The 27,911-nt window shown below is 44.8% G+C and overlaps 1 protein-coding gene across 1 annotated transcript in view; it reads left to right on the top strand.

Moving 5' to 3' along the window:
- LOC132577939 (engulfment and cell motility protein 1-like) overlaps positions 1-27,911 on the top strand; it is a 262,139-nt gene that overhangs the window by 163,226 nt on the left and 71,002 nt on the right. Inside the window, exon 14 of the mRNA XM_060247729.1 lies at positions 10,411-10,519. Within this exon, the coding sequence (XP_060103712.1) occupies positions 10,411-10,519 (109 nt within the window). The remainder of the gene's footprint in view (positions 1-10,410; positions 10,520-27,911) is intronic.

Genomic DNA, 27,911 nt, shown 5'->3' with positions numbered 1-27,911 from the left:
CTATTACTGTGCTAAAAGGAAAAAAGCAGGAGTATATGCAGAGTCTGTATCTTCAGATGATAAAAGGAGTCAAGTCTACAAGGCATGTGAGAGACTGTTGTGTATGCGTACTCACAAAGTATTTATGCTTCTAAGAAGACATTTGTCTCAATTTACAGCTAACGATCATTCAGGTATAGCAATAAGTGACTGAATTCTTTAGTCTAGAGACCACTGTCTTTCTCCTACTCCCTCCCCATTTCATACACATACAAAATGCACAGTGAGCTTCGTGAATCTATCCATAGAGATTTATTTCCCCCATTTTGTAGCCAGAGGAGCAGTCTGAATAACCAGCACTTGTCAGAGTCTGGAAGCTAAGTGTAGTCAACCACAGTTAGTACTTGGATGGGAGAGACCAGCAAAGAAGACCGGGGTTGCTGTACAGAGGAAAGCAGTGGCAGACAATCTTTGCTCATCTCAGATCTTGAAAACCCCATGGCCCTGCGGTTGCTGTGAGTTGGTTATTATGACTTAACAGCACAGAATTACCGTATTTTTTGCACCATAAGACTCACTTTTTCTCCCCAAAAAAGTGGAGGGAAAAGTGTGTGCGTCTTAAGGAGCGAATACTGCAAAAAATTCACACAAATGCCTCTAAATTCACACAAACAGCTCTAAAAACTACGTGCGTCTTATGCTCAGGTGCGTCTTATGGAGCGAAAAATACGGTATTTATTCTAGACTGGGGGACGCCAAAGATCAGAGAGAAGTGATTTGCTCAAGGATGCGGCACTGTTAGTCCCATTTTACAGACGGGGGATTGCTGAAGTTCAGGGGCCCTTGGCAGTGTTAAGTTCTTAAGCACAAGCAGAATTATCTGTTGTTCAGCAGGCATCCTGTACCCAAAAACAGCTTTCTTGGCTGGCTGCTAATGTGGTAACAACCAGGGGAAAACTAATACAAGAGACTGAGGAAGAAACTGTTGAAGCATGGGACAGGCCCAGCAAGTTAGCCCTATATGGATTTCAGTTGCAGAACTCTTGCGTGGTACTTGAGAAACAACAAATAGTGGCAAATTTCAGCGTAAGACATTAAAAGAAACACACACATGTTGAGCTTTGAAGTAATCAAGGTCTTCCCCTCCCTTTCCAGACTTTAGTGCACACACATCCAACCAGTAGCACCCATTTTCTTTTTTTAAAAAAATCTTCATTTATGCCCCACTTTTCCCTCATTGGGGACCCAAAGCATCTCATACCTTTCTCCTCTTCTTCATTTTATCCTCACAACAACCCTGAGAGACAGGTTATGCTGAGGTCACCCTGCAGGCTTGCACAGTAGAGTGGAATTCAAGCCTGGCTTGACCAGGTCCTGGTCCAACACTTAAACCACTACACAACACTGGCTGTCCTGCCTCCCTATATACAGCAAGCCCACCCCATGAAAATACGTAAACATAGAGCTAATCCTTGCTGCTTATTTCATGACCAATGCACAGCCAGCCCAAACCCCCATTAAGAGTTGTCCAAATTCACTTTGGGAACTCCATAGTGGAGTTTGGAGAGGGAGGGATCTCAAACAGGGTGTGGTCTCAGATGGGGTGTGATGCCATAGAGTCTGCTCTCTGAAGCTGGTGTTTTCTCCAGGGCAACCAGTCTTTTTAATCTGGACATCAGTTAAAATCTAGAGCTCCAGTCATGAGACCATTAGAGAAGCCATGTTGGATCAGGCCACTGGCCCATCTTGTCCAACACTCTGTATCTCACAGTGGCCAAAATCCAGGTGCCATCAGGAGGTCTACCAGTGAGGCCAGAACTCCAGAAGGCCTCCCGCTGTTGCCTCCTGGGCACCAAGAATACAGAATATCACTGCCCCAGTCATAGTGTTCCATCTATATCTTGTGGCTAATACCACAGCTGAACCTCTGCTCCATATGTTTCTCCAGTTCAATCTCAAAGCTGTCTATGCTTATAGCTGCCACCACTTTCTGCAACTATGAATTGGGTGAAGGACATACTTCGCTTTATCTTTTCTAACCTACTGCTCATTAATTTCATTGAGGGCACAAAAGTTTTAGTATTGTGAGAAAGAGAGAAAAGTGCTTCTATCTTTTTTGAGGTGTGGTGGCCAGAACTGTACACTGTATTCCAAATGAGACTACACCATAGATTTGTATAGGGGCATTAAAATACTGGCCGATTTGTGTTCAGTTCCCTTCCTAATAATCCCCAGCATACCATTTACCTTTTTTATTGCAGTCACATACTGCATTGACATTTCCAGTGAGCTATCTACCATGACTTCAAGGTCGCTCCTCATCAATTACCTCTAGTTTAGACCCCATCAACCTAGATTTGTAGTTAAGATTTTTGGCTCCAATTTGCATTACTTTGCACTTGCCCACATTGAACCTCATTTGCCATGTTGATGCCCACTCGCCTAGCCGTGACAGATACTTCTGGAGCTCCTCAGAGTCCTCTCTGGTTCGTACTGCAAACTTAGCCACGTCACTGCTTACTCCAAATCATTAATGAACAAGTTAAAAAACATTGGGCCTAGTAGTGAGCCCTGCAGTACCACACTGCCTACCACCGTCCACTGTGGAAACTGCTCATTTATACTCACTCTCTGTTTCCTGTTAATTAACCGGTTTTTAACTTGCCCTCTTATCCCATGACTGCCAGGTTTACTTAGGAGATTTTGATGAGGAAATTTATCAGAATGTTTCTGGAAGTCTAGGTAAACAACGTCTACTGGGTCACCCTTGTCCACATATTTGTTCAGTCCCTCAAAGAATGCTAAAACGTTAGTGAGACAAGTTCTTCCCTTTTAGAATCCCTTCTGATTCTTCCTCAATAGCTTCTGTACATTCATGTGCCTACTAATTCTATCTTCAAAACTGGATTCCAACATATCCAGTATCAACATTATACTGACTGGCCTGTAATTTCCCAGATCTTCTCTGGAACCATTGTTTTTAAAGGTGGGGTTTATATTAGCTGCCTTCCAGTCTTTGGGAAAGGAGGACGATTTTAGCGATAGGTTGCGTATTTTGGTCAGAACATGAACAAGTTCACATTTGAGTTCTTGCAGAACTCTTGAATGTATGCCATCTGGACTTGGTGATCCGTCCATGTTTAATTCAGTCATAGGGCCTCCTTTCTTGTCATCTCGATCTTACTCAGGTCTTTCAACACCCTTCCTGAAATGAATGGTTCTGGAGTGGAATGGTTCTAGCATTGGCAACTCCCATTTTCCAGTGAAGACAGAGGCAAAAAAAAAAATTGCATTCAACTTCTCTGCCATTTCCCTATCATCCTTTAGTAATCTACCCCTTGATCATCCAATGCCTCCGTGGCTGGTTTTCTAATATATTTGAAGGCAGTTATTCATTCATGGAAAAGGAGAGAAAATGATCAGAAGAATCCCAGTAAAATAGGAACATTTGGATGGTGTGCAAACGGTATGTGCGGTTCCTTTGATTCGAAAGTTAGTCACTGCGGTAGCTAATGGGACACACTGGAGCCTGTTTCTCTCGTTAGACACAGTTGTAGTTTGTGATCGATCGCAGTGTGTCATGTAGAGCTCACACACTCCAATATCCAGTCCCAGCATCTCCAATTAGAACGGGACCTTGCATACCTGAGCCGCCAGGAATATCCTCTTGAGACCTAAAGAGCGGCTTTAAGCAGCACCCTGGAGAGGTGACATAACCGTTCCTAAACAAATTAAAGAGCTGCTGCCTGGCAGGATGGATAATACTGAGCAAGGGGAGCCATCAAACTGAGGTGATGTGAGCTGGCTGCTTCTAAACTTCTTGCATCATAGTATGCCAACCTCCAGGTGGGATCTGGAGATCCTTGGAATTACAACTGATTCCCAGACAACAATTACAACAATTACAATTACAACTGATTCCCAGACAACCTCCTGGAGAAAATGGCTGTATTAGAGGGTGGAATCATGTCATTTTATCCTGCTGAGATCCTTCCTTAGGCTGTACCCCCAAATTCTCCAGGTATCTCCCAACCTGGAGGTGGCATCCCTACTATTAGCATGTATCCAAACTCTGCGTTTTCTTTTCATTTAGGCCAGCTTTCCAAAGCTTGTCCAGTTTGTTTTGCTACTCCACAGACTTCTGAGATGCTCCTTAACTAGGACAGGAAAAATATTAAAACAGCAGAGCACACTTCCAAAGCAATAATGTTCTGTAACGTGAGGTGCCTTAATTAACAAAGCAGTGGGAGATTGCTGATGGAGATGATGGAAGTACCTGGAAGAGAAACAGATATGGTTCGTGTGGTCTGAATGTTCATTTTCAAGCTTTAAACAATTTTGAATAAAAATAATCCTAATACCATTACAGAAGGAAGTAGCGACTGGGAATATAGCACAGGGTTGCCTAGTTTAGATTATGAAAAACCAGAATAGATTTTCAGGACCACCGCTCCCCATAGGAGCCCCGTAGGACCCTACAGTCAGGGAACTAGCATCTCTTAGTAGTCCACAGCCCCAGGGATGTCCAACTTGCCTTGACAAGAGCCAGGGTCTTTTTGGTCCTGGCCACTGCCTGGTGGAATTCCATCAGAGATCAGGACCCTGCAGGACCTATTATAGTTCTGCAGGGCCTGTAAAATGGAGCTCTTCTGCCGGACCTTTAGTTGAGGCAGTGGGTGTCCCCTTTCTATTCAGCCTCCCTGTCAAGCGCCGATATTTCTCAATAACCAAGTCCTTTGTTTTGAATCAAAAGTAGGTTTATTGTTAGAAACTCAGGAGCTGTACCAAGGACACAAGCCTTGGGAGTAATGGGGTACAAACAGTTACACAGTTGCTATATAGGATATCATCAAAGGTTACACTACAGATGCATACTTGAGTCATGGGTTCAAAGGTTACTAAGCAACTATCTATTTTATTACTAAGGAATTTTAGTCTGTTGGAAGCATCAAACCTTCTCACACTTCTTTGGAGAGAGATAAGGACTGTCTGTGTGAAACCGTAGGAGAGGCGATGTGAGGAAAAAAATGTAGTCCAGAAATGAGCACGCTTGACACTCCCTCTGGGGCCCCAAAACAACTATTTGCATCTGTTGCAGTCTGTGTTGAGGCACTGATAACTATGTTGAATTTTTAGATGTTTTTAATTTGTGAATTTTAAATGTTGTGATTTTACCTGTTACTAACATACGATGGAACCTGCCCTGAGCACGTTTGTAGGAAGGGTGAGATATAAATTAAAAAAAATATTGATCCTATCTTATTGCCTTAGCTTCAGAGTGACTGACAAAACAACAAGATGCAAACATGCAAGAATGATGTAACACCGCTCATTTGCCCTTTTCCTGATGGTGCTGGGTTCTACAAGTGGCCAGGAGTGTCCCTGTGACCACAGTGCCCAGCCACACACCCTTCTTTGGGGAACATAGGCAACCATGAACATGGAGGTCAGAACACTGACAAGCAAGCAGGTGGGCACAAGGGCAGGGGGTTGGGCAGCAGTGGAACTTATCCCTGGGCTCTGGCAGCCCTCCCTCTCCAGGGTATGCCAATGCCAGCCCTGGTTAATCTTTTGCTTTAGGTCCTTTGCCAGCTAGAGAGTTTAAAGTAAATATGAGCAGCAACCAGCCTTGGTCATCATCATCTGTAATACTTTGCAACCAAAGATGAAATATTGTCATGTTCCAGTACATGATATACTTTGTCATGTTTTAAATGTTCATCACTAAGCTCAGTAATGGCACTTCCCCCCTGGTTTTAGTACTGCCTTTCTATGTATTTTGTCATAAACACCAGTCTTTTTGCCCCTAGATGCATGTAGTTAGCCAGTACATCTTTTTCCTTGCTCCCCAAAATGAAGATTTCCGTGTGTTGTGCCATTCTGCTGTAAATGGGTATGTCTATGGTAGAGGGGCTTTCAGAGCATCGAGCTGCTTTGCATATTGATTGCACAAAGTGCTGTTTAATTGGCTATGTTGCTGCTTCTCAGATCATCTTATTGATTGTTGCAACCCTGCCTTATGACACATGCAGATACGCTGTCACCATTAAATATTTTATCCGCTCATGAAATCTTAATGTATTGGGTTAATGCAGAGCCTGGAGATACAATTGCGGGAGTTGTGATGTTGCTGAGTCTGGTGGCTCCTTCCCTCTCCTTCTATTTTAGTTTTGCCTCTTCACTGATTTTTATTGCCTGCATTTATGAGCAAAATCCAAATTTCCTTTGAAATAGCATCCTCTCTTGTGACAGGATTAATTTTTCTTGCCAGAGAAAGGGGGTGGTTAATAGAGAGCTCCATTCAAGTGATGTTATCTACCATGGTTGCTTTTTCAGTTGGATCTTTTTTATCCTCTCTGTAATACTTGAGAACTGTTAGTTTTTTTCCACTGCAAAGGATTCTGAGGCAGAAGGGATGACTCATGCAACATGTACCTTGTTCCTGGAGAGAATCAGCAGAAATGTAAAAAAACAGAAATTGCCGAAGCGTTTCTTAGGTTACCTTCTGATCTTTATGCATAATGTTTCATGATTAGGTGTGGTTTAAATCTTTATTTTTAGAAGCAAGGGGGGAAAGTGCTTTAGGAAGCCAAGTGTTGATTTCTCAATGGGAGTTAATTTGAAGTACTGAGGAAGGAGGGACCAAGTAGGACAATGTTTGTTTCATTTGATTCCATGAGTATGCAGCCATGCAATTCCTCCAATGGGACAGCACTTCCATTTGAGGAAGAGGGTCCAGTGAATTTCATTGATTCTCTCCTCCCATTTGCCATCCGTATGGCGTTTATGCAGGTCCACTGATCTTCAGGAACAAAAATTTGGGGAGCCCAATAGTCTGCAACAAGAGGGAGAACCTGTTTTGTCTGCTTTATTTCCATTGTTGCTCATGATGGTTCTTTTGTTTCTTTTGATTTCTGCCCTTTTTATGCTGTCTCTGCACAGTTGGTGCATAAATACTGTTGAAAAAAAGCTGTCCTGTGCAATCAGAAACCACATGTGCTTTAAATATGCATCACTGTGTATGACCCACTTTCCAGTGCAAACTCAAATTCACAGTCTAGTGGTCTGGACATAAGGAAGGCAGCTTTCCTTCCACTGCCTCTCACTCCAAAATGCTGCTGGCCTAGGTTCTAGACCCAGTCTAAGGAGCACCACCCCTACTCTGCTCATCGGCCCGCACAGTAGCAGTAAAGGGTTTTTAACCAAGTGGCAAGGTGTCCTTACAAGCTAGGAAGGAGAACTGAGAATCTGGATGCAGTAGCAGAAGAAATAAAGTTTGAGGGGAATAATACAAGTATCTGGGTGAAGGGATTATCTGGTCTCAAGCAGTCAAGTTAATATCAAGCATTTTGAGGTCAATGCCAGAAAGCCGTGAAGAGCAAATTGTTTCATAACATCTAAATACTTTGCACGTTACTGCAGGCAAGGATCTCAGGGCAATGGCATAGTCTCAAAATGGCTGTGTGCAGTAACTTGCAATGAGAAAGACTTTACTCCGGATTTCCCAGCAGGCTTCATACCACATTGTGGCTTAATTTTTGGTTCTTGTATTCAAGTCTTGACACCCTAGTTATGCCATATTGGGTCTTTTACAGCTTATTACAGATCCCATAATGCAACAGGAAACATTTCCTGTTGGGTTCTTCTTTCATCCTCCCCCACCATGCCACAGAACACTGTGGAAGGATAGTTAAAAGCTGAAAAAGCTGTTCTTATTGGCATGGGTTGGTTTCTGTAAATTACTATAGAATGTTTGCGTTGAGATATAGGTTGATTGTCCAGATTGCTAACACTCATTTTACCATGAGGCAGAGAGAGAGAGTTGGTTGTTTGAGGCTTTGGATTTAGTGAGCAGTTATAGCTAAGCAATATGTCTGCTGTTTAATTTCCTCTTTAAATGTGGTTATATTTTTTAAATACTATTCCAAGTTGGCTCATTATCCCCCTACATCCAGAAACCACCACAGTATTGAGTTGGCCACTTCTGTCCTTCCTGAACTCTGGGTGCAAGGACTGTGGTATTGTTGTTTTCTAGTTTGGTCTAAACCTTCATATCTATCCTGCACAAATCTCTTTGAGTCCCTAGCATGGAGCTGAAGCGCTCTGAGCTTTCCCCATGCCAATTAAAATAAAACCAGACTATTTGCAGGTAAGGCACATAAATAGAAAGTGAAGTTGGCAGAAGGAAATCCCACAAAGAGCAATATTTTAAATGCTTGTTTGTCAAGAAAATTGACAGTGCTTTTAAAGTGTTCTTTGATGCAAAGCCTGAAAAATTCTCTGTACTTGAAATGTTTTGATCTCCTGGCCAAGTGCCAGTTCCTTGAGAACTGGGCTTCTTTCCCTATTCTGGTCTCATTTGGAGAACTGGTTAGGAATGCTTATCTCAAAATACAGGTCTTAGTGGAAAATCATTTTAAATTATTTTCTAGGCACAGTTTTATTTTCTTGAAGTTAACTTAAAAACCATAGCTCATATTGATGCAAAATCATTCTTCGTACTCATTGCCATCAAGTTTCAACCTAGAGTACCAACTGTAGATTTGATAATAAACACAAGCCTGGGTCAACTTCACCCTCCTCAGTTGAAATTGAGGGTGGCATTACCCCAAGGGATATTTCTCTAGTCCTGCTCCATAGCATAGGCTGAGAGGAGGACATGTACATATGATAATATAATGTCATTCATTTCTAAAAATACATGTAGGCAAGGGATGAGAGGGCAAAAGATACAGAAGGGAAGGGAACTATGGAATGGGAGGGGGAGGTTTACAGAGCACATCTCAGCATTGTAAATAAAGGGGGGAAAGCCCTGTGCAGTAGAACCATAAACCAAATGATCCAGTTATATGTTAGTAGGAAGTGTTAACATATAGGTGGAGGTTGTCCCAAAATACTGTTTTTTAAAAAAAAAAAAAATTACGAAAGCTGAACTCTCAGGATTCCAGCCCACCCTCCATTTAGATGTTGCACAGTGTGATTGCAGCAGCAGGGACTTCTAGAGTGGTTTGATGCTTCTGTTAAAATACACAAAGCATAAGTTCCTAGAGTGGCCATTCTGTAGGGTTTGGCTCCCTCCATAAGGTCTCTAAAGTTAAATCTCTAACTGGAGAGTGAATGGCTCTTGTTTCTAATGGGCATGTAACTGAGGCACCAAGTAATGGACGATCTGGTAAGTTCTCACACTTTAGTGCCCAAGGTACATTTTGAACTGGTGATAATTATTCTAAGATAGTTTTGTTTACTGTCTTTAACAAGAGGAATGAGCATTATTTCTGACTTGTAAATCTCATGAAAAATTGGCTATGGTAGGGTATGTGAGGTCAGTGTAGAATGGATGGACTAGAATGATATGATCTCTATGGTGCAGTGTAGTGGATCTGGAAAATCCAGGTGTGAATCTCCGCTCTGTCATGGAAACTTGTAAGGCAACTTTGAGCTGGTCCCTTTCTCTCAGCATGACCTAGCATAAAGTTTTTCTGAGGATAAAATGGAAGAAGAGAAAAGAAAGATGTTGTAACCCACTTTGTGAAGAAACATGTGGGGGTCATATCTAAATAAACAAATGTGTAGTGGGGAGCAGGAGGTCTCAAGGAGAAATCCTTGATATGTGAATTGGGGTGTTACAAACATGTCTCTGTTAGCAAGATGTCAGAGGATATGCATTAACTATTCTCCCCTGTAATGCACAGCTTCAGGGATGTATCTGGTGCCTTCTAGCAGTGCAGTCATAAGCAGAGTAACACCCTTCTAAGTCCATTGAAGTTGATGAGTTTAAAAGGATTTAACAGCTTAGGATGGCACTGGTCGCATGAGGAAGATAACTAGATGAACACCCCAACGGCACAGCCAGGCAGTATAAGCCTGTACTATGTCTTGGAGTATCCACAATGCAGTGAATTCTACTGAAACACTTAATGGCAGATGCAGAAGGGCTCCCTTTGTAGTTGAGGGTTTCACGAAGGAAAGAAGACTGAAAATGGTTTCAGTAATGGAACAGAACCCATTAGTATTTTGATAGTTTTCCAGTGCACTAGAAACATATATATTTGTTCATTTTCACAAAGGCTGTGTTTAGATTGCATCGTAAAAGGTATGAACTTTTTAAACATGACCCTGTGGTTATTCTGAGAAAAAAAAATAGTATTCTGGTGCACTGAGTTCATAATTATGGAACAGCTTCCCCAGGGAGGTACACCTGAGTGCTACTGGACTCCTACTTTGCTTTGGTGCTTTTAAATTGTGACTTTTTATGGGTTTTATAACTGATATTTTATTGTGGTTTTATGTTTTCTTTATAGTGTTAGCTGTCTTGAGTCCCACAAGGGAGAAAGGCAGTTAATAAATGTTTAAATACGTTAATTAATGTGACTTTTCATGAACATATAAGGGCGTACACTGTCTAAACTTCAGCACTATGTTCCATTGCAGATTGTCTTGGAAAACAGTAGCCGAGAAGACAAGCACGAATGTCCATTTGGTCGAAGTAGTATTGAATTGACAAAACTGCTATGTGAAATCCTAAAAGTAGGAGAATTACGTAAGTCTGATCTGTGTTTTTTCCCCTAAATAAGCATTTGATCTTGTCCCAGTAAAGAAGTCCTTTGCCTTGCTAACCCTGTTATAACCAAAACTTTCCTCCATCAATTCTCTTTTTGTCCCAAAGAAGATATTGAATACTAGTTAATATTTCAAGGAAAGTATTTTGTTCTGTGAAGCTGTAGTATAATGCACAGATTTTGTATGCTCCTAATTTATGACTTAGAGTATTAATTTCATTTCATTGACATAAAAGTCTGATGAGTTCTGTGGTTTCCATTCTCTTCAGGTATGTGTCAAAACACTTTGATATAATAACCTCATGCATCATATGCTAATATTAAAATTTAGTATATGTCATATTCCCTGGAAATTGGTGCTCACCCTAGGCTTAACATCAAGCATAGAACACTGTGCTGTCAGATATGCTTGTTCCATTTAAACTGATTCAAATATGTAGGAAAATGACCTTTTTCTAAGCTGTACCACTTGACACTGTGGTTGGGAGAGTGGACTGTATGTTGATAAACATGGCATAGCCTTGCATGTTGTATTCCAATAATTCAAAAATCATGGTGAATTATTCCCTTCTTGTGACATATTGAATGGTTGCAACTTCCTTTAAGTGCAGAGTTAGTGAACTGGTTTGAATGAAAGGGCTATATAGCACCATCTGGTTACAAACATTCAGTATGCTCAGTTGTACTGTAGTTTGTTTGTTTTTTTAATGGAGTGATTGCTGAATTTTCCCATAGTGGTAGAAATATTATCCATACCAGTAGTAGTAAGAAGTAAAGGGAAAGGGTGTGTGTTGGGGGAGAGAGAGAATACATGAGCTTGAATCTCATGTTGTATCTCTGTATTGACTTCCCACCTAGAAAACAAATTCCTGTCCAGGCCCATAAAAGACAAACAGAATCCTTTATTTAGATAGATACCCAAGCTGAACCAATGCAGTGCAGAAGTCCTACATTCAAATCCACACTCATGTATGAAGCTTTTGGGGTCACTTGCAACTTCATGCTCTGGGCTGGATCCAGCCAACTTTTTCACTCGACCTCACCCAACTCTCCTCCTTACTACAGTCCCATCCCAATTTGTGCTACACAAGCAGGTCCCCTGGCCTCCAACATAGTCTTTTTGGAGGCAGAAAAGCTGGTTGGATCCTACCCTATCTCAGCCTGCTTTGCCTAGGAGGGTGATTTTGAGGGGAAAATGGGAAAAGAGCTATGTATCTTGGAGGCAAGATGAAAATGTGAGTATTAATAGGCATTTTGCAGAAGTGCTGTTGCACCCCCTTCAGTTGATGTCCAACATCAGGTTGGACTTTAACATCTCTGTTGTTTCATAGTCTTGTTTTTCTTCCAGACCTAGAGCTTCATTTGCGCTTAGCGGGAAGTGTATTGTTCACTCACTGTAGAGTAGATTCCTTTGCAAACAAGCCACACTCCTCCCAAAGCGGGTTGGCTTGCTGTATTGAGTCTTCTGCCCACAAAGAACACGTCTGATGTGTTGTACTAAGGCTTACAAACTCAAAGCTACTGCTTCAGGAGAGAGCCACAGGATAATTACTTCAGTTAACAAGATAAGGTTGTATCTGCAGTCTTAATTGTCAGTCACAGTCAAGGAGAAGATATGCCTGACAGTTTAGGTGTTTATATTTCAAAATCAGCATTTACGCTACAATTCAGTTCTTCCTTCTGTAGAAATTCACAACTAGCCACTATTGCACTAGAATGCACTTAAAAAAAAAACATCTTCCAAGATGTATAATTTAAAAGGTATGATACATTGCTTCCTCGTAAAATATTAAATGGGTAAAACTTCCTTAAAAGTGCAAAGTTGGTGAATCTGTCTTTTTGAAAGAATGGGCAATCTAACAACTATTTTTTAAAAACCTGCAGTTAGGTTGCATTTGCTTAGATGCACTAGATGTAATAAGGTACTAAAAAGCCATATGTTGCCATATTTAAAACACCCTGCCTTGATTAAAATATTGAGTTGGATCAAATGAAGCACATGAAACATGACTTACTCAGCTCCCCCCTCCCATAGCAGCATAAAATGCCCCTCCCCCTGAAAATCTCTTCTGGGAGAGAAGGGAATCCAATAGGAAATTTCAGTGAGCATTTGGGAGGGGAAAGCCGAGAAAGTTACAGAAATCCTTATACTCGCAGATACGCCACACTGGATCCAACCTGCTGCTTATATTTTCTAAGGTGTTCCTATCTAATTCAGTGTTAGGGAACTGTCATGCACCTTGCTGTCGGTAAAATGAGGTTAACCAAGTTTACAGCTGTAGAGGCTGGAGGTGAGATTACTATGCAGTCCGCTGTGCTTTTAAATGTTGCTGATTCACATCTCAGTTGACATTATCTTGGTTGGCACCTTGTTAAATATTGAACCAGTTTCTTCATAGAAACTAAAAATGGTGAGATCTTCTTTGTGGTCTCTGTGCTTCACACTCATGGGATAGAGCGCCTGCGCCAATCCCCAAATCGGTACCTAAAAAGCCCGGGATTTTTTTGTGCTTGGCACCAGCGGGCATGCGCAGGCGTCTAAGTACGCATGCTCGCCGGTGCCAGCGCGAGGATCCTGCTAGTTCCTTTATTTATTTATTTACTTTATATCCTGTCCTACCCCACCGAAGCGGGCTCAGGGCAGCTTACAAGGATTCTAACATAAAATGAGGATCTCCTTTCATGTCCCCGGTTGGTAAAGTAATCTTTGGATTATTTCTCCTAGTTGTATATAGCCCGTTTGTTGTTTTCTTAGTGTAGTTAGTTAGTTAGTTGTTAAGATAGTTAGTGCTGTTTTTTTTTTAAAAAATTGTTGGACTTTGCCCTTTGGGGCCCTTTTTTCCCCTCAGAGTTGTTCCTGTGTGGTTTTTTTCTGGCGTCTATGGAAAGGCGTTGGGTTTTTTTTAAGAGGTGCCATTCCTGTGGAAAAAAGATTGCCCCTCCTGATGGCCACTCCCTCTGTCTCCTGTGTTTGGGCAAGGGACACCGCGTAGATTCTTGTCTGCAGCGAGACTTTCGGCTGCGTTGGTGGAATCGGCACTTCGTCCTTCAAAGATGGCATCGGGCCCGTTGGTACCGATGGGAGAAGCCGCAGCCCTGATGGTCACATCGGTCGATACATAGCCGATTCAGACGGATATGCCAGTCGAGCGAGGGCATTCCACAAAACGGCCCTCTGAAGAGTCTGTGGACACCCCGGCTAAGAAGCATCGGGATGACTCAGGGACCTGATCATCCTTACCGAAGAAGGCAAAATCCAAGGAGAAGCGGAAGAAAAGATTGTCCTGCACTCCTTCTCCTTCTCACGACGCTTCGGCATCAATGCAGGCTGCTCCACACAGGAAGATTTTGGCGTCTCCATGTCAGAGCCCTTCGGTGTTAAGAGGCAGTGCTTCGCAGCAGTTGCGTCTGTCGGCATTGGAGCACGAGATCGACTTGACTTAACGTTCCCACTCATCAGGATCGCGTCTTTGAAGTGAGAGCGGCTCTGTCTTGGAGGTAGAAGTTTCGGCACCGATGGAGCCGTTGGCACCGCTGGATCAGACGAGGGGACGGAGAGAGCTGGAACCAACCACCATAGCTCGTCATTTCCCACCGCTTCCACCGTGGGATCAGTGCCAGTGGCCTTCTCCCTACGCCTATCCATACCCCCGTACCAATGGTATCCCCTTCGTGAATTTGCTGATTGGGACCAACAGTCTGAGGCATCTCATATGTTGAGGATTTCTCAGCACTCTAGGCATCGTCCATCGGCATCGGTGTCCATCCCGCCTGAAAGATGCGGCGTGATGGTGGAGGAAGTCCGGGTTCGGTTGTCGGTGTCGATTCGGTCACCTATGAGAGCGTCAACGCCGGTACTTTCAGAACACTCTTTGAGGAGGGATTCTTCATCATCAGACTCTGAGGTCGGTACTGACCATCCGGACAGGGCTTTGGAGCCTTCGCCAGTGTCGCATACTGCTGAGGATCTTCCCACATTGGAGGATCTGAAGTCGTATGGGGACCTGGTGAAGAGGATGGCACTCTCCCTCTCCCTCCCAGTGACACAACCGTAACCAGTCGTAGATGATACCATATTCGACATCATGCAGCGGGACACGTCTACGGCAGTTGCCTTGCCTGTTACAAAGGTCATCTTACAGGCGGTGAAGGAGCCCTGAGCGAAGCCGGCTTCTACACCTGTGTCTTCAAGGAGATTGGACCACATGTACCGTGTCCAAGAGGCTGGTGCTGAATTCCTGTTCACCCACCCGAAGCCAATCCATGATAATCACCACACCCCCTTCTCCACCTCTGCTGGCAGAGGTGAGCAACCTCCTACAGAAACAAGCCATAGAATGGTCCCGGTGGAGGCCAGAACGGGAGGCTTCTACTCTCGTTATTTCCTGGTTCCCTAACGGGATGGGGGTCTGAGACCAATCATGGACCTTCAGAATCTGAACAAGTTTATTGTGTACCAGAAGTTCAGAATGTCCACTCTGCAAACAATTCTTTCCCTCATCAACCAAGGGGACTGGATGGTAATGCTGGACCTCAAGGATGCCTACTTCCACGTCAGCATCCATCCTGCTTACAGGCATTTCCTTCGGTTTGCAGTAGGTTCCCAGCACTTCCAGTTCAAAGCCCTTCCGTTTGGTCTGTCCACTGCACCTCGGGTGTTCACCAAGATGATGAGTGTTGTGGCTGCTCATCTCTGGCTTCAAGGGATAGTCGTCTTTCCATACATCGACGATTGGCTCCTTGTGGCGGAGTCAAAAGAAAATTTGTCCAGCCATATTGTCACCACTCTTCGTCTTCTTCACACCTTAGGTCTCCAGGTCAACATAGAAAAGTCACATTTTACTCCATCACGGACAGTTCAGTTCATAGGGGCTTTGTTGGATACGAACCTTCACTGCGCCTTTCTGCCTCAGCAGAGAGCGATGGACATCATCAAGCTTGTCAATCTTTTACAGAGTCAGAAGTGGGGCACGGCGCAACAGCTGCAGCGGATGCTGGGGATGATGGCGGCGACTATAAGCGTGCTGCTCTTTGTGAAATTGAGGATGAGAGGCCTGCAACTGTGGTTTCTTCGACAGTTTCGACCCTTAAGAGACTCACCTCAGAAGAGGTTTGTAATTCCATCTGTGACACTCTGAACACTGCAGTGGTGGAAATCAAAGGACAACATTTGTCAGGGAGCTCCCTTCCACCTACCTGCAACAACAGTGACGATCACAACAGATGCGCCTTTGTGGGGATGGGGGGCTCACATGGACTCTCTGTGTGTGGGGGGCTCTTGGCCTTCGCAATTGACTCACTGTCATATAAATTACCTGGAACTGCTGGCAGTTCATTTTGCTCTTTGGTCCTTCCGCCCCATGGTGGCGGGGAAGGTTGTTGCCCTGCTAACAGACAATGCAACTGCCCTATGTTATATCAACAGGCAGGGCAGGACAGTTTCTCGACAGCTCTGTGCACTGGCACTCGAACTGTGGTCGAAGTGCCTGGAGCACGACATCTTTGTGAAGGCTGCGCACCTCCCAGAGGTGCTCAATCTGCAAGCGGACTCCTTGAGCAGGGGTGCAGCTTCCCCGCACGAGTGGGAGATACAGTGGCGCTTCCTTCAACCTGTGTTTCAGCTCTGGGGGTACCCTCAGGTGGATGTGTTTGCCACAGCCAGAAACTGGAAGTGTCCTCTGTTTTGTTCCAGAGGGGGCACGGATCGAGAGTCGTTGGGAGACGGTCTGTTGTTCCTGTGGGAAGGTCAGTTCCTATATCTGTTCCCACCTTTGCCACTGCTGACAAGAGTTGTCAAGAAGATCGCAAGAGAGAGACCATGCTGCATCCTGGTGACACCATGGTGGCCTCAGCAGAACTGTTTCCTGATCTTGCTTCAACTGGCGAGGGGGGTCTTCTACCAGTTTCCGGCAGAACCGGACCTTCTGTTGGCTCAGGACAGTCATGTATTCCATCACAACGTGCCTCACCTGAAGCTGAAAGCGTGGTTCATCGACCTTGTGAGTTCTCCAGCAGAGTCCAACACGTCTTCCTAAACAGCAGGAAGTTGTCTACCCGTGCTTCCTATGATAGGAAGTGGTGGAAATTTCTTCAGTTTTTAGTTGATCCTGCAGTCTCACCCCAACGGGTGGGACTATCACTGATTTTTGAATTTTTGTTATCTCTGGTGGATGCTGGCCTTGCTTTTTCATCGGTTAAAGTTTATTTGGCAGCAATATCTGTGTTCCATGACCTGGTTGAGGGGCATTCAGTTTTTGCACACCCTCATTCTAAAAGGTTTTTGAAGGGTTTGCTTAGGCTTCATCCTCCATTGAGATCACCCCCACAGTTGTGGGACTTGACGTTAGTGTTGGACAGGTTGACTCGGCGTCCCTTCGAGCCAATGGCCACATTTCATTACAGCTTGTATCTTGGAAGACTGCTTTTTTGGTAGCAATCACATCGGCACGCCGTGCAAGGGAGCTCACGGCTATGCGTTGTGACTACCCATATCTAGTTTTTCAGGAGTCTGGAGTGTCGTTAGCTCCTGAGATTTCTTTTCTCCCCAAGGTGGTTTCTCAGTTTTACCTTAAGTTAGAAGTTTGGTTGCCTACTTTTTATCCTGCACCTTCCTCGGATGAGGAACGTAGGTGGCATGCTTTGGACGTTAAGCATGCCTTATTTTGTTTAAGTCGCTCCAAGAGTTTTCGTAAGGACCAGCATTTTTTTGTTTCTTATGCTGCTCCTAAGTTTGGCTCCAGAATTTCATCACAGTGGCTTTCAAAGTGGCTCACTGAGACTATTAAACTGTGCTACTTGTTGGCAAAGAAGCCGTTGCCTGGGCCTATTCTCGGACACTCTACAAGAGCGATGTCAATGTCAGTGGTGTTCCTGAAAGGCGTTTCCCTGACGGACGTTTGCAAGGCTTCCACCTGATCCTCTCTGCATGCTTTCATGAAGCACTATGCTCTGGATGTGCATGCTCAGCAGAGGACTCGTCTGGGTGCTGCAAGCTGTCTCTTCTGGTTGACCATCTTCCCGCCTCCAGGTATGTCTTGCTTGCTAATCTCCCATGAGTGTGAAGCACAGAGACCACGAAGAAGATAGACAGGTTGCTTACCTGTAACTGTAGATCTTCGAGTGGTCATCTGTGCATTCACACTACCCGCCCTCCTTCCCCACTGCTGATGGTCTCCCTCTAGTAGGAGCTTCCAGTGGTCAGGAAGGAACTGGCAGGATCTTCGCGCTGTCGCCGGCGAGCATGTGTACTGGGACGCCTGCGCATGCCTGCTGGTGCCGAGCGCAAAAAAATCCTGGGCTTTTTGATACCGATTCAGGGATCGGCGCAGGCGCTCTATCTCATGAGTGTCAATGCACGGATGACCACTCGAAGATCTACAGTTACAGGTAAGCAACCTGTCTTTGTGCTGTTTGGCAGCCATGCCAGTCTTTTATGTAGATAAAACTTTTGTACATGAATCACATGACCAGACCGGGGTGTTCGTAATGATTTCTGGGCAAATACAGGGCCCTAGAATCACTGCTATCTAGAAGAAGAAGAAGAAGAAGAAGAAGAAGAAGAAGAAGAAGAAGAAGAAGATGATATTGGATTTATATCCCGCCCTCCACTCCAAAGAGTCTCAGAGCGGCTCACAATCTCCTTTACCTTCCTCCCCCACAACAGACACCCTGTGAGGTGGGTGGGGCTGGAGAGGGCTCTCATAGCAGCTGCCCTTTCAAGGACAACTCACCGAGAGCTATGGCTGACCCAAGGCCATTCCAGCAGGTGCAAGTGGAGGAGTGGGAAATCAAACCCGGTTCTCCCAGATAAGAGTCCGCACACTTAACCACTACACCAAACTGGCTCTAGGGTTGCCAAGACCAATTCAAGTAATATCTGGGGAATTTGGGGGTGGAGCCAGGAGCAAGGGTGTGATAAGCATAATTGAACTCCAAGGGAGTTCTGACCATCACATTTAAAGGGACAGCACACCTTTTTAAACGCCTTCCTTCCACAGGAAATAATGAAGGATAGGGACACCTTCTTTTGGGGCTCATAGAATTGGACCCCCTGGTCCAATCGTTTTGCAACTTGGGGGGTATTTTGGGGAGAGGCACTAGATGCTATACTTAAAATTTGGTGGCTCTACCTCAAATAACAGCCCCCCCCCCCAGAGCCCCGATACTGCCAGATCAATTCTTCATTATACCCTATGAGAATCAATCTCCACATAGGGAATAATGAAGTGCCCAGAAGACATTTCCTTCCTTCTCTCTCCCTCCCCCTCCCGTTTCTGGCAACTCTGAAGCGAGAGATTGGCATCTCTACTCACGAGTTGCAGCCAACTTCTTCAAAGTAACACAGACACACCATCCCAAGAGGAAGCCTTAACAACTGGAGACTGAAGTCTCCGGAGGTAGGAGGTCACATGGTGGCTTTAGGGGCGGGGCTTTCCCCCCCCGCCAACCAGCTGACTGGGGGCAGGAAGGAGCCTGGGAAAGTGGAAGAACTCCCACTGGGACCTGGGGATTGGCAAGCCTACTGCTATCCCTTGCAGACCTCCTGGTGCTCCTACTCACTACTTGCAGGGTCCAAGCAAGGGGTGGCTGTCACCCCATGAGGGATGAGTGGGAACTGCTGCTGCCACCAGATGCCAGCTTCCCAAGCAGCCACTGAGCAAGCTGTCCTAGCCCAGACCAAGCACATACAGCAACCAACGGTGTTGAGCTGGTTTCTTCTCTCCGTCAGGAGTGGAGGCAGGGTTGAGGACTGTTGGGCCTCCCCAGTATACAGCCCAGGGCAGCTGCCCCCATTGGCCTTTGGTTAAGACTGCCCCTGGATCTGAGTGTTAAATAAACAGCTTGTGTGTATGACCATATGTCAATTGAAGGCCTCAAACGACATGTTACCATAAATATGCACTGCTGCCACCCCTGTATCTCTGAGAAAAGTTTAGGTAATGTAGATTTGTTTGGGGTTTCTGTCTTTCCCTGCAAGCAGCAGCCCATTAAGAAGGGTGGAAGAAGTAAGGAGATGTGGGTTGATGGGTGCTGTGCATCGAAGATGCTTTGGTTCTAGCGTATCTCACCACCTCTGCAGTAGTCTGTGCTTGAATCAGATCTGGAGTGGTCTGCATGGCATGTTTGTTTATTTTAGCCGTCTGCTTTTTCTCCTTCACATTTATGCATCCCCACCGGGCTACAAAATACAAAAAGACAGTTTATAGAAGCCAGCATGGTGTAGTGGTCAGACCGCTGAACTTGGATCTGGGAGACCCAGGATTAAACCATGCCTTCTCACTGGGTGACCTTGAGCTGGTCTCGCACACTCAGCCTAATGTACAAAGTGCTGTTATTGTGAGGATGAAATGGAGAAGGGGAGAACATTGTAAACTGTTTTGGGTTCCTATTGAGGTGAAATAGAGAATAAGCGAAAGTAGGGCTTTTTTTTCTAGCAGAAACAAAGGAACATAGTTCCAGCTAGCTTGGTGTGGGGGGCATGGCCTAATATGCAAATGAGTTCCTGCAGGGCTTTTTCTACAAAAGAAGCCCTGAGTGAAGGGAATACAAAATAAAAGGAGAAAACATACTACAGTAAAAGGGGGAAAGGGGGCTGTGTAATTGCCATGAGGTTCCTCACCCTACCCCACCATCATTTGCTTCAAGACAGCAAATGACCGAAAAAGAGCTGAGTCACCCAAGGTGCCCCGCCCCTTCTGGGAAACCCCTTCCTCACCAAACCCTCTTTTTGAACTTGGGGGATCTCTTTTCCTATAGGTTGCTACCACTCACCAGTTCCCCGAGTTCTCTGCTCCCACAAAGCTTTCTCTGGTCTTGAGTGCCGACATGTCCTGAGGAAATTTCCTTTTTCTTTTTGTAACATCCTGCCTGGTGAACTCAAAAGCTCACATACTGTTATGTGTCACTTGGTTAGTCCCAACAAAAGGCATTCTGTGGACTGTGCTGTGTCGATATGCCATTTGTACATGGGCTTGCAGGCTGATGTCCATGGCCACTCTTGCCTGGCTTGCAATTAATGTTAACTAGCATACCGTAGTGTACTGGTTCCAGTCATGATTTAAGATCTGAGAAGCCTAGGATCAACTCTGCACACTTTCATGAAGATCACTGGATGACCTGATGTCAGTTACTTGGACTAACCTGCCTTACAGGATTGTGGTGGTGATAAAATAGGAAGGAAGGGCTACTTGTGTCACTTCTTGGAGGAGGGGGTGGGGGAAATATATAAATAGATGATTGAATTTTTACTTCAATGGCACCTTTAAGACCAACAAAGTTTTATTCAAGGTGTGAGCTTTTGTGTGCACACACACTTCCTCAGACACTTTGGCTGCCCATTTGGATCTACACAGATGGCTGTTAAGTCTCTGATAACCACAGTTTTTATGCTTAGATCCTAATATCAAGGATAGTATAAAGATTAATCAAAAGGTCCTTCAACTGAGGAACAGCAATTGCCTTGAGTAGGCAGGCTATTTTCTTTGGGCTCAGCCATAACTTTGAAATGCCATGTGCTGCTTTGTAGTTAAGAATATGCTAGCATTGTTATTGCGTGTTTTGAAATAAGACAGATGTTTATCTGAAAGATTCCCTGTCGGTAGCATTTGCCCTCTTTTAAAGAGAACTGCACTTAACTTTTATTACTAACCATGCAGGGTTATATGACTCACGTTCATAATAGTAAGGCTGATGAACAAACATCTTTCAGTGTTTCTTATTTAATGAGGGAAAACTGTGTTGGTGGTTAACCTCATTCAGTATTTAGTTGCTTTTATTGACAAAGCTGGTTTTGTAAGCAAGTGCATTCTAACACCCAAGATGGCCACAAGAAAAGGAAGAACCTGTGGCATCATGATCTCTCAATGTGCTTTTAGGTGTTTGTCGGTTTAGAAAAATCTAGAAGAGGTTCAGGGGAAAGGAGAAATGTCCCATTATTTTATTATCTCCCTCTGAGAGGCCGTTGAGCTTCACAACAACCGTCTGAGGCCTTGATCTATGGTCATGATAGGGAATAATACCTTTTGGCTCAGTCAAGACAATAGGAAGAATAAGGTTCACTTTTCATTGGTCTGCTCACCAGAAGCGTCACAATGTAAACAGGACCATGGAGGAGAGACATTTATCATTTGGCAACAGTGCTTAACTTTGAAATATTGAACAGGGCATATATCTATTGCTGTAGTTCCTTGCCAATACAGCCTTTTGTTTTTGGTCCACAAAAAAAATAACATAAATGAGTAATCAGAAGAGCTAGCATAGCGTAGTGGAACCAGCTGTACAATTAGAGCAGGATACTTAACTGTAGGATGTTGATGTTCCAGTCTACTTTGAAGTCTCATCTATCACTTTCTTTTTTGCCTAATTGTTCTTGCTAATGAAAGGCTTAAGAAAATTAGTTTCCCACAATTAAACTTCACTTGCCCTTCTCAACAATCCTTAACAAGCCAGGCCAGGAAAAGCTATAAAACTCCTGGGCTTTGCAGACATTTAAAAAAAGTCAGCTGAAATTTCAGTTGTGCTAGCTCTTAAAAGAGAGGTCAGTGTGGCATTTTGTTGGATTGCATTTGAGTTTGGCTGTAAATTATAATGATGACCTGGAGGGCCATCTATTTTTGGTACTTAAGACATAACATAGTATATTCTGTTCAGGTAGGAGAATTGTTGCAAATACTTCAGAAACCTTATCAGTGGTTATGTTGCTGTTCAAGGACATAAATGGAATACATCTCTGGAAAGATTAAAAGTTGAATGCTCTAGGTCTATGTACATATTTGTTGCCCTGATCTGGATGACCCTATCTTGTCAGATCTTGGAAGCTAAACAGGATTGGCCCTGTTTAATATTGAGATGGGAAACTGCCAAGGAAATCTGGGTTGCTACCCAGAGGCAGGCAATGGCAAACCACCTCCATTAGTCTCTTGCCTTGAAAACCCTATGGAGTCTCCATAAGTTATTTGTGACTTGATAGCACTTTACACCACCACCACATATTTGATAAACTGTACATACTCAGGGGTACAAAGATCCACCACTGGCCCTCAGACAAAGATTCCTTCTGGTAGCCTTCTGCTTCATATCACCCAGAGCCAACCAATCATATCACTTGCCTGACTCCATGGTCCCCTAAGGAGACCAGGGACCTAGAATTTTACCCCCTTCTCCCACCCCACAGTGTAGAGGGGCCGCCTCCTAATCTAGCCAATGGGAGGAAGGGTCTTTGGCATCATGTCAACATACAACATCACTTCTGGCATGAGGCTGGAAGTGATATTGTATCCAGGCAACTCTCATTAGGATTGAATTCTAGATTGTCACCCTGATATGACATTTATTTTTTTTGAGTACACATCACAGTTTGGCACAATACCAAAGAACTTATCCTCACACATACGCACCCAATCTCCTACCAGGACGCCAGTAGCCGACAACCCTGCCTTACAGTGGCCATGTACACACTAAACACATTATGAGCTGTGTGATCATGATATACTAGCCTCCATCCCTGCCTACAATTTGACACAAGCATAGCATACATATTTACATCTGATAATGGATGGTATTTACCTATCAGGATTTTTGTGTGTGAAAACAAGGCAGGGATATGTAGGCATTTGGTGCCATGCCCAGATCTTCAATATACATATGCAGACTCTCTTTTAAAAAAAAATCCGTTTGATCATACGTATAATCAGGGGCTCGGATCTCAGCCATTCTGCATCTGTGTTGCAGAGGCGGTACTCTGTAGAGTGCATTCCTACTGTGCCAGATGTTCCAGATGACTCAGGCCAGGCCTGATTCAGGTATAGCAGTGTTTTCCATTTGCAGGGTCGTGACCCGCTACCAGGCCACAGAAGCCTCACTACCGGGTCACAAGAAAAGCCAAAGCTAGCCCCGCCCCCAGCAAAGCGTGACTTCTGTTCTGCTTCCTTCCTTCCCCCATCTCTCTGTTGTGCAGAGAAAAGCTAGCCTTGAAGACTGACACAGGCTGCAAAGCCTGCTCTCCATTTGGCTTCCTTCCTTCCCCCGTCTTTGGCTTCCTTCCTTCCTCCCTCCCAGTGTTTGAGAGAAAAGCTGGGATCCACTGGCACTTTATACCCATGAAGAGTTCTTCAAGGTATGAGCTTTCCTGTGCCTTGCAGTATGTTTTTTTGGGGAGATTTCCCCGGGAGGCCTGGGCGGCAAAGAAGGGTGTGCGTGTTTTTTTCAGCCAGGAGGGGCAGGGAGTGGGCATTCCAGTAGCTGTTTTTTTTTTTTTTTGTATCAAACGACCCCTGGGCAGAATTTTTGCTGGCTGGGTCATCTGATGGTGAGGAAGGCTTTTTTTTCTTTGCTCCCCCCTTCTTTCTTTCTTTCCATGCAAGTGATGCTCTGTCTGTATTCTTGGTGCTGGGAGGGGGGAAAGCAACAGTGGGAAGGCTTCTAGAGCCCTGGCCCCACTGGTGAACATTCTGGAAGTGACATCACTTGGCCCTTGACACCACAGGAAATGACATAGTCCCTGGCTCCACCCCCAAAGTCTCCTGACTCCACCCCCAAATTTTAGTGGGTCACGAAGGAGAAGTGTAAAAATAACCGGGCCACAGGAAAGAAAAGTTTGGGAAACCCTGAGGTATAGCCACGCCCTAAAGAAGCCTTAGGCCTTTTGTTAGCTTTCCTATATCAGATCAGTTAACTCCTAGCCAGAGGTACATTTCAGTAGCATTTTAAATTCATTTTAATACACAATGTATAGTACACAAGTCAATTTTGCTTCCATTATAAGCTTTTATTAAAGTATAACTATTGCAGTTAACATTGACTAAATCAATAAAACATTATGCCATCTATCCATCATTGGTACATAGATAATTAAAGGAGAGAAATTACATGAGTCCATAAAAGTTTGTTACCCCAAAAGTAACAAAGAGGCAAAGAGCCCTTTGATCGGTTCAACTTCCACTATTCATTGGATTTTAACATCATTTCCTAACAATAGCTCAATTGTCCCACGATAAGAGCGCACATTCTTGGCTAACTCGTTATTTTATAACTTCAAACACCATACAAGCTCATCTGTTCTTGAAATGTCTTCTTAAAAAGTGTAAGAACAGTTCATTCTTACTACTGTTTCTCTTAACAAAGCTGTTTTAAAATAGTAATTACAAGTTTCTCATATGTATGAATAGCTTTTGAACCTCAGCCAACACTGCCACCTTTGAATCTTATTTCCACCATTGTTAAGCTGGACATTCCTGCTATACTCAGATGCTTTTGCACCTGCACCTCAACACATAGTATCTACTGATGATGGGTTAGACAGCTTCTGATCTGCACAAGGCTCTATAACAGTGTCATCGTGCCTCTTCTGAGCCTTCAGCTAAGAAGGCTAAAGACAAGACAAATGAAAAGTATCAGTCAGCTCCCCACCAGAATGCTCCCATCTTCACTCCTCCCAATATTCACCAGCCCTACAGGAGAAGCCCAGGACTCCATCTCTGGGTCCAAGATCTCCACCTGTTTCTGTCTCTGATGGTAATAGGGATACTGGCCAGGTTCTACATAAATCTGATCCAGAGCAAATGACCATGGTTCTATGTTCTCAGCTCCAACCGCTTATGCAGCAGCCTTCATATCCCTACATGGCATCTCTGGAATGTATGGAGAAATAGGGTGACAATTTTGCAAGCCCCAGGAATGCAAGTTTGTAACATTACCCTCATTGGGGTCATTGTATCCACCTTCAGCAACCATCCTGCACAGGCTGCATTCTCCTATTCCTGCAGTGAGAGAAGAAACAGCGATTGAATCTGATGGATCTGAAACAACATCAGAGCCATGGGACGGAGACGGTGCTGGTCGCCTTAGTGGATGACCTCCAACGGCAACTGGATCGGGGCGGCGTTGCGGTACTGATGCTGTTAGATCTGTCGGCTGCATTTGATACAGTCGACCATCGGCTACTGACGCGCCGCCTCGCCGACATTGGGGTCGAGGGGTTGGCCTTGCAATGGCTTTCCTCCTTTCTCCTAGGTCGGGGACAGAGGGTGGCTATCGGGAGCGAGCGGTCCCGGAGGCGCACACTGGATTGTGGGGTGCCCCAGGGAACAGTTCTCTCCCCGATGCTGTTTAACATCTATATGCGCCCCCTTGCCCAGATTGCCCGGCGGTTTGGGCTGGGTTGTCATCAATATGCAGATGACACCCAGCTCTATCTACTAATGGATGGCTGGCCCGACCCCGCTCCAGGGAATCTCGACCGGGCATTACAGGCGGTTGCGACATGGCTCAGGCTGAGTGGGCTGAAGTTGAACCCAGCGAAGACAGAGGTCCTATGCGTGGGTCGCGGCGCTCTGGGAAGGGAAATAGCTCTCCCGGCCTTCGATGGTGCGCCATTGAAAGCAGCGCGCCAGGTAAAGAGTCTGGGTGTTTTACTGGAGCCTTCATTATCGATGGAGGCCCAGATAGCAGCCACTGCCAAGTCAGCATTCTCCCATCTGAAGCGGGCAAGGCAGTTGGCCCCTTTCCTTGAGCGCCGAGACCTCGCAACAGTGATCCACGCAACGGTCACCTCAAGACTAGACTACTGTAATGCCCTCTACTTGGGGCTACCTCTGTGCCGGACCCGGAAATTGCAGCTAGTGCAGAACGCGGCGGCCAGGCTGCTTCTGGGACGCCCGAAACGGGAGCATATATGGCCGGGACTACGTGAACTGCACTGGCTGCCGATTATATACCGGGTCCAGTACAAAGTGTTGGTCGTTACCTTTAAAGCCTTATATGGCCGAGGACCTGCCTACCTGAGGGACCGTCTTTCCCCATATGAACCCCAGAGAGCACTGAGGTCAACAGGGAAAAACCTAATGACTACCCCTGGGCCGAAGGAAGTTAAATATCAGAGCACCAGAATACGGGCCTTTTCGATCGCGGCCCCTACCCTATGGAACCGACTCCCCGAGGAGGTGCTGGCCCTGCGGAGCCTTGAACAGTTCTGCAGGGCCTGCAAGACCATCCTTTTTAAATCAGCATATTCGGACTGCTAAGAAAAATGGTAATCAAAGATCCGCCAATGCGGTCTAAAGATCTACACCGCAGTATAATTGTATTTACTAGACTGGTTTTTAATTTAATGTTTTAATGTTTTAATGTTTTATTGTCTATATTGTTCTATATTGTAATTCTAATGGTTTATTTATTATGATGTGTTTTTATGGATTGTTGTTAGCCGCCCTGAGCCTGCCAAGGTGGGGGAGGGCGGGATATAAATGATATAAATGAAATTAATAAATATTTGTATTATGACTGGCTACGCTGCAGTTGCCAGTACTAACTGAAATTTTTTTCTAGCAATAAAAAATATTCTGAACTGGAAGTAGTCAAAAACTCCTACAGAAATAGAAGTCTGAGAATACAGTCCTAAATAGAGCTCTACCCTTCTAAGCAGGGGTGGAATTCTAGCAGGAGATTCGTTGCATATTAGGTCACACACTGCTGATGTAAGCAATCCTCAAAGAGCTTACAAGGCTCTTTTTTGTAAGCTCTTGGAGGATTGGCTACATCAGCAGTGTGTGGCCTAATACGCAAAGGAGCTCCTGTTAGAATTCCACCCCTGCTTCTACTATGCAGCTGCACCTTCTATTCTCCAGGGGTTAATGAGGGCTGCTGTGGGTGTGGCAAAGCCCCTGGTGGCTGGCTGGCTGCCTGCTCTCCTAATCCAGGGATTGTTATGCAGCTGTACCTGCTATTCAGTGGACAAGGTAGATTGGGAGGAGGAGGAGGAACCATCAGAAAGGTTCAGGAGCTGTGCTCCTGTGAGCTCCTGCTGAATCTGAGGCCTGAAAAACAGGCATTCCCCATCTTGTCCAGCATGACTTTTTACCAAGATTGAGGGCAACTCATTCTGCAACCTCCCAAACTGAATTGTAAGACTGAGAAAATGACAATTCCCATTGTTTCCATGTATCTACAGCAGCTCCCACCTGGCTGCCTTTGTGATGATGAATTCCTCCAGGTCTGCTGACTTAAATACACTTGACATTCTTCTCATTTAAACTGTGAACAAGATCAGCAGTTCAAGACTGGGGAGGGTGCTCCTTTTGAGAGAAAACCCTGGCACTACAAGCAGCATAATGTCAGTGTTTGAGCATGGTCATTTGCAGAGATTGCAGGGTTGCCAGCCTCCAGGTGGGACTTGGAGATCTCCTGGAATTATATCTGATTCCCAGAATTATATCTGATTTTCCAGACTTAATTCCCCTGGATAAAATGGCTGCTTTGGATGGTGGACTTTAAGGCAATATACCCCTCTGAGGCCTCTCCTCTACCCAAACCCTTCCTTGTCTTGGCTCCATTCCTTAATCTCCAGGAATTGCCTAACCCTGATTGCAGCATCACTAA

Source organism: Heteronotia binoei, chromosome 10, assembly GCF_032191835.1.
Source record: "Heteronotia binoei isolate CCM8104 ecotype False Entrance Well chromosome 10, APGP_CSIRO_Hbin_v1, whole genome shotgun sequence".
Lineage (NCBI taxonomy): Eukaryota > Metazoa > Chordata > Lepidosauria > Squamata > Gekkonidae > Heteronotia > Heteronotia binoei.
Note: the sequence above shows the minus strand (reverse complement) of the source record. Positions and strands in the feature narration are given on the sequence as shown.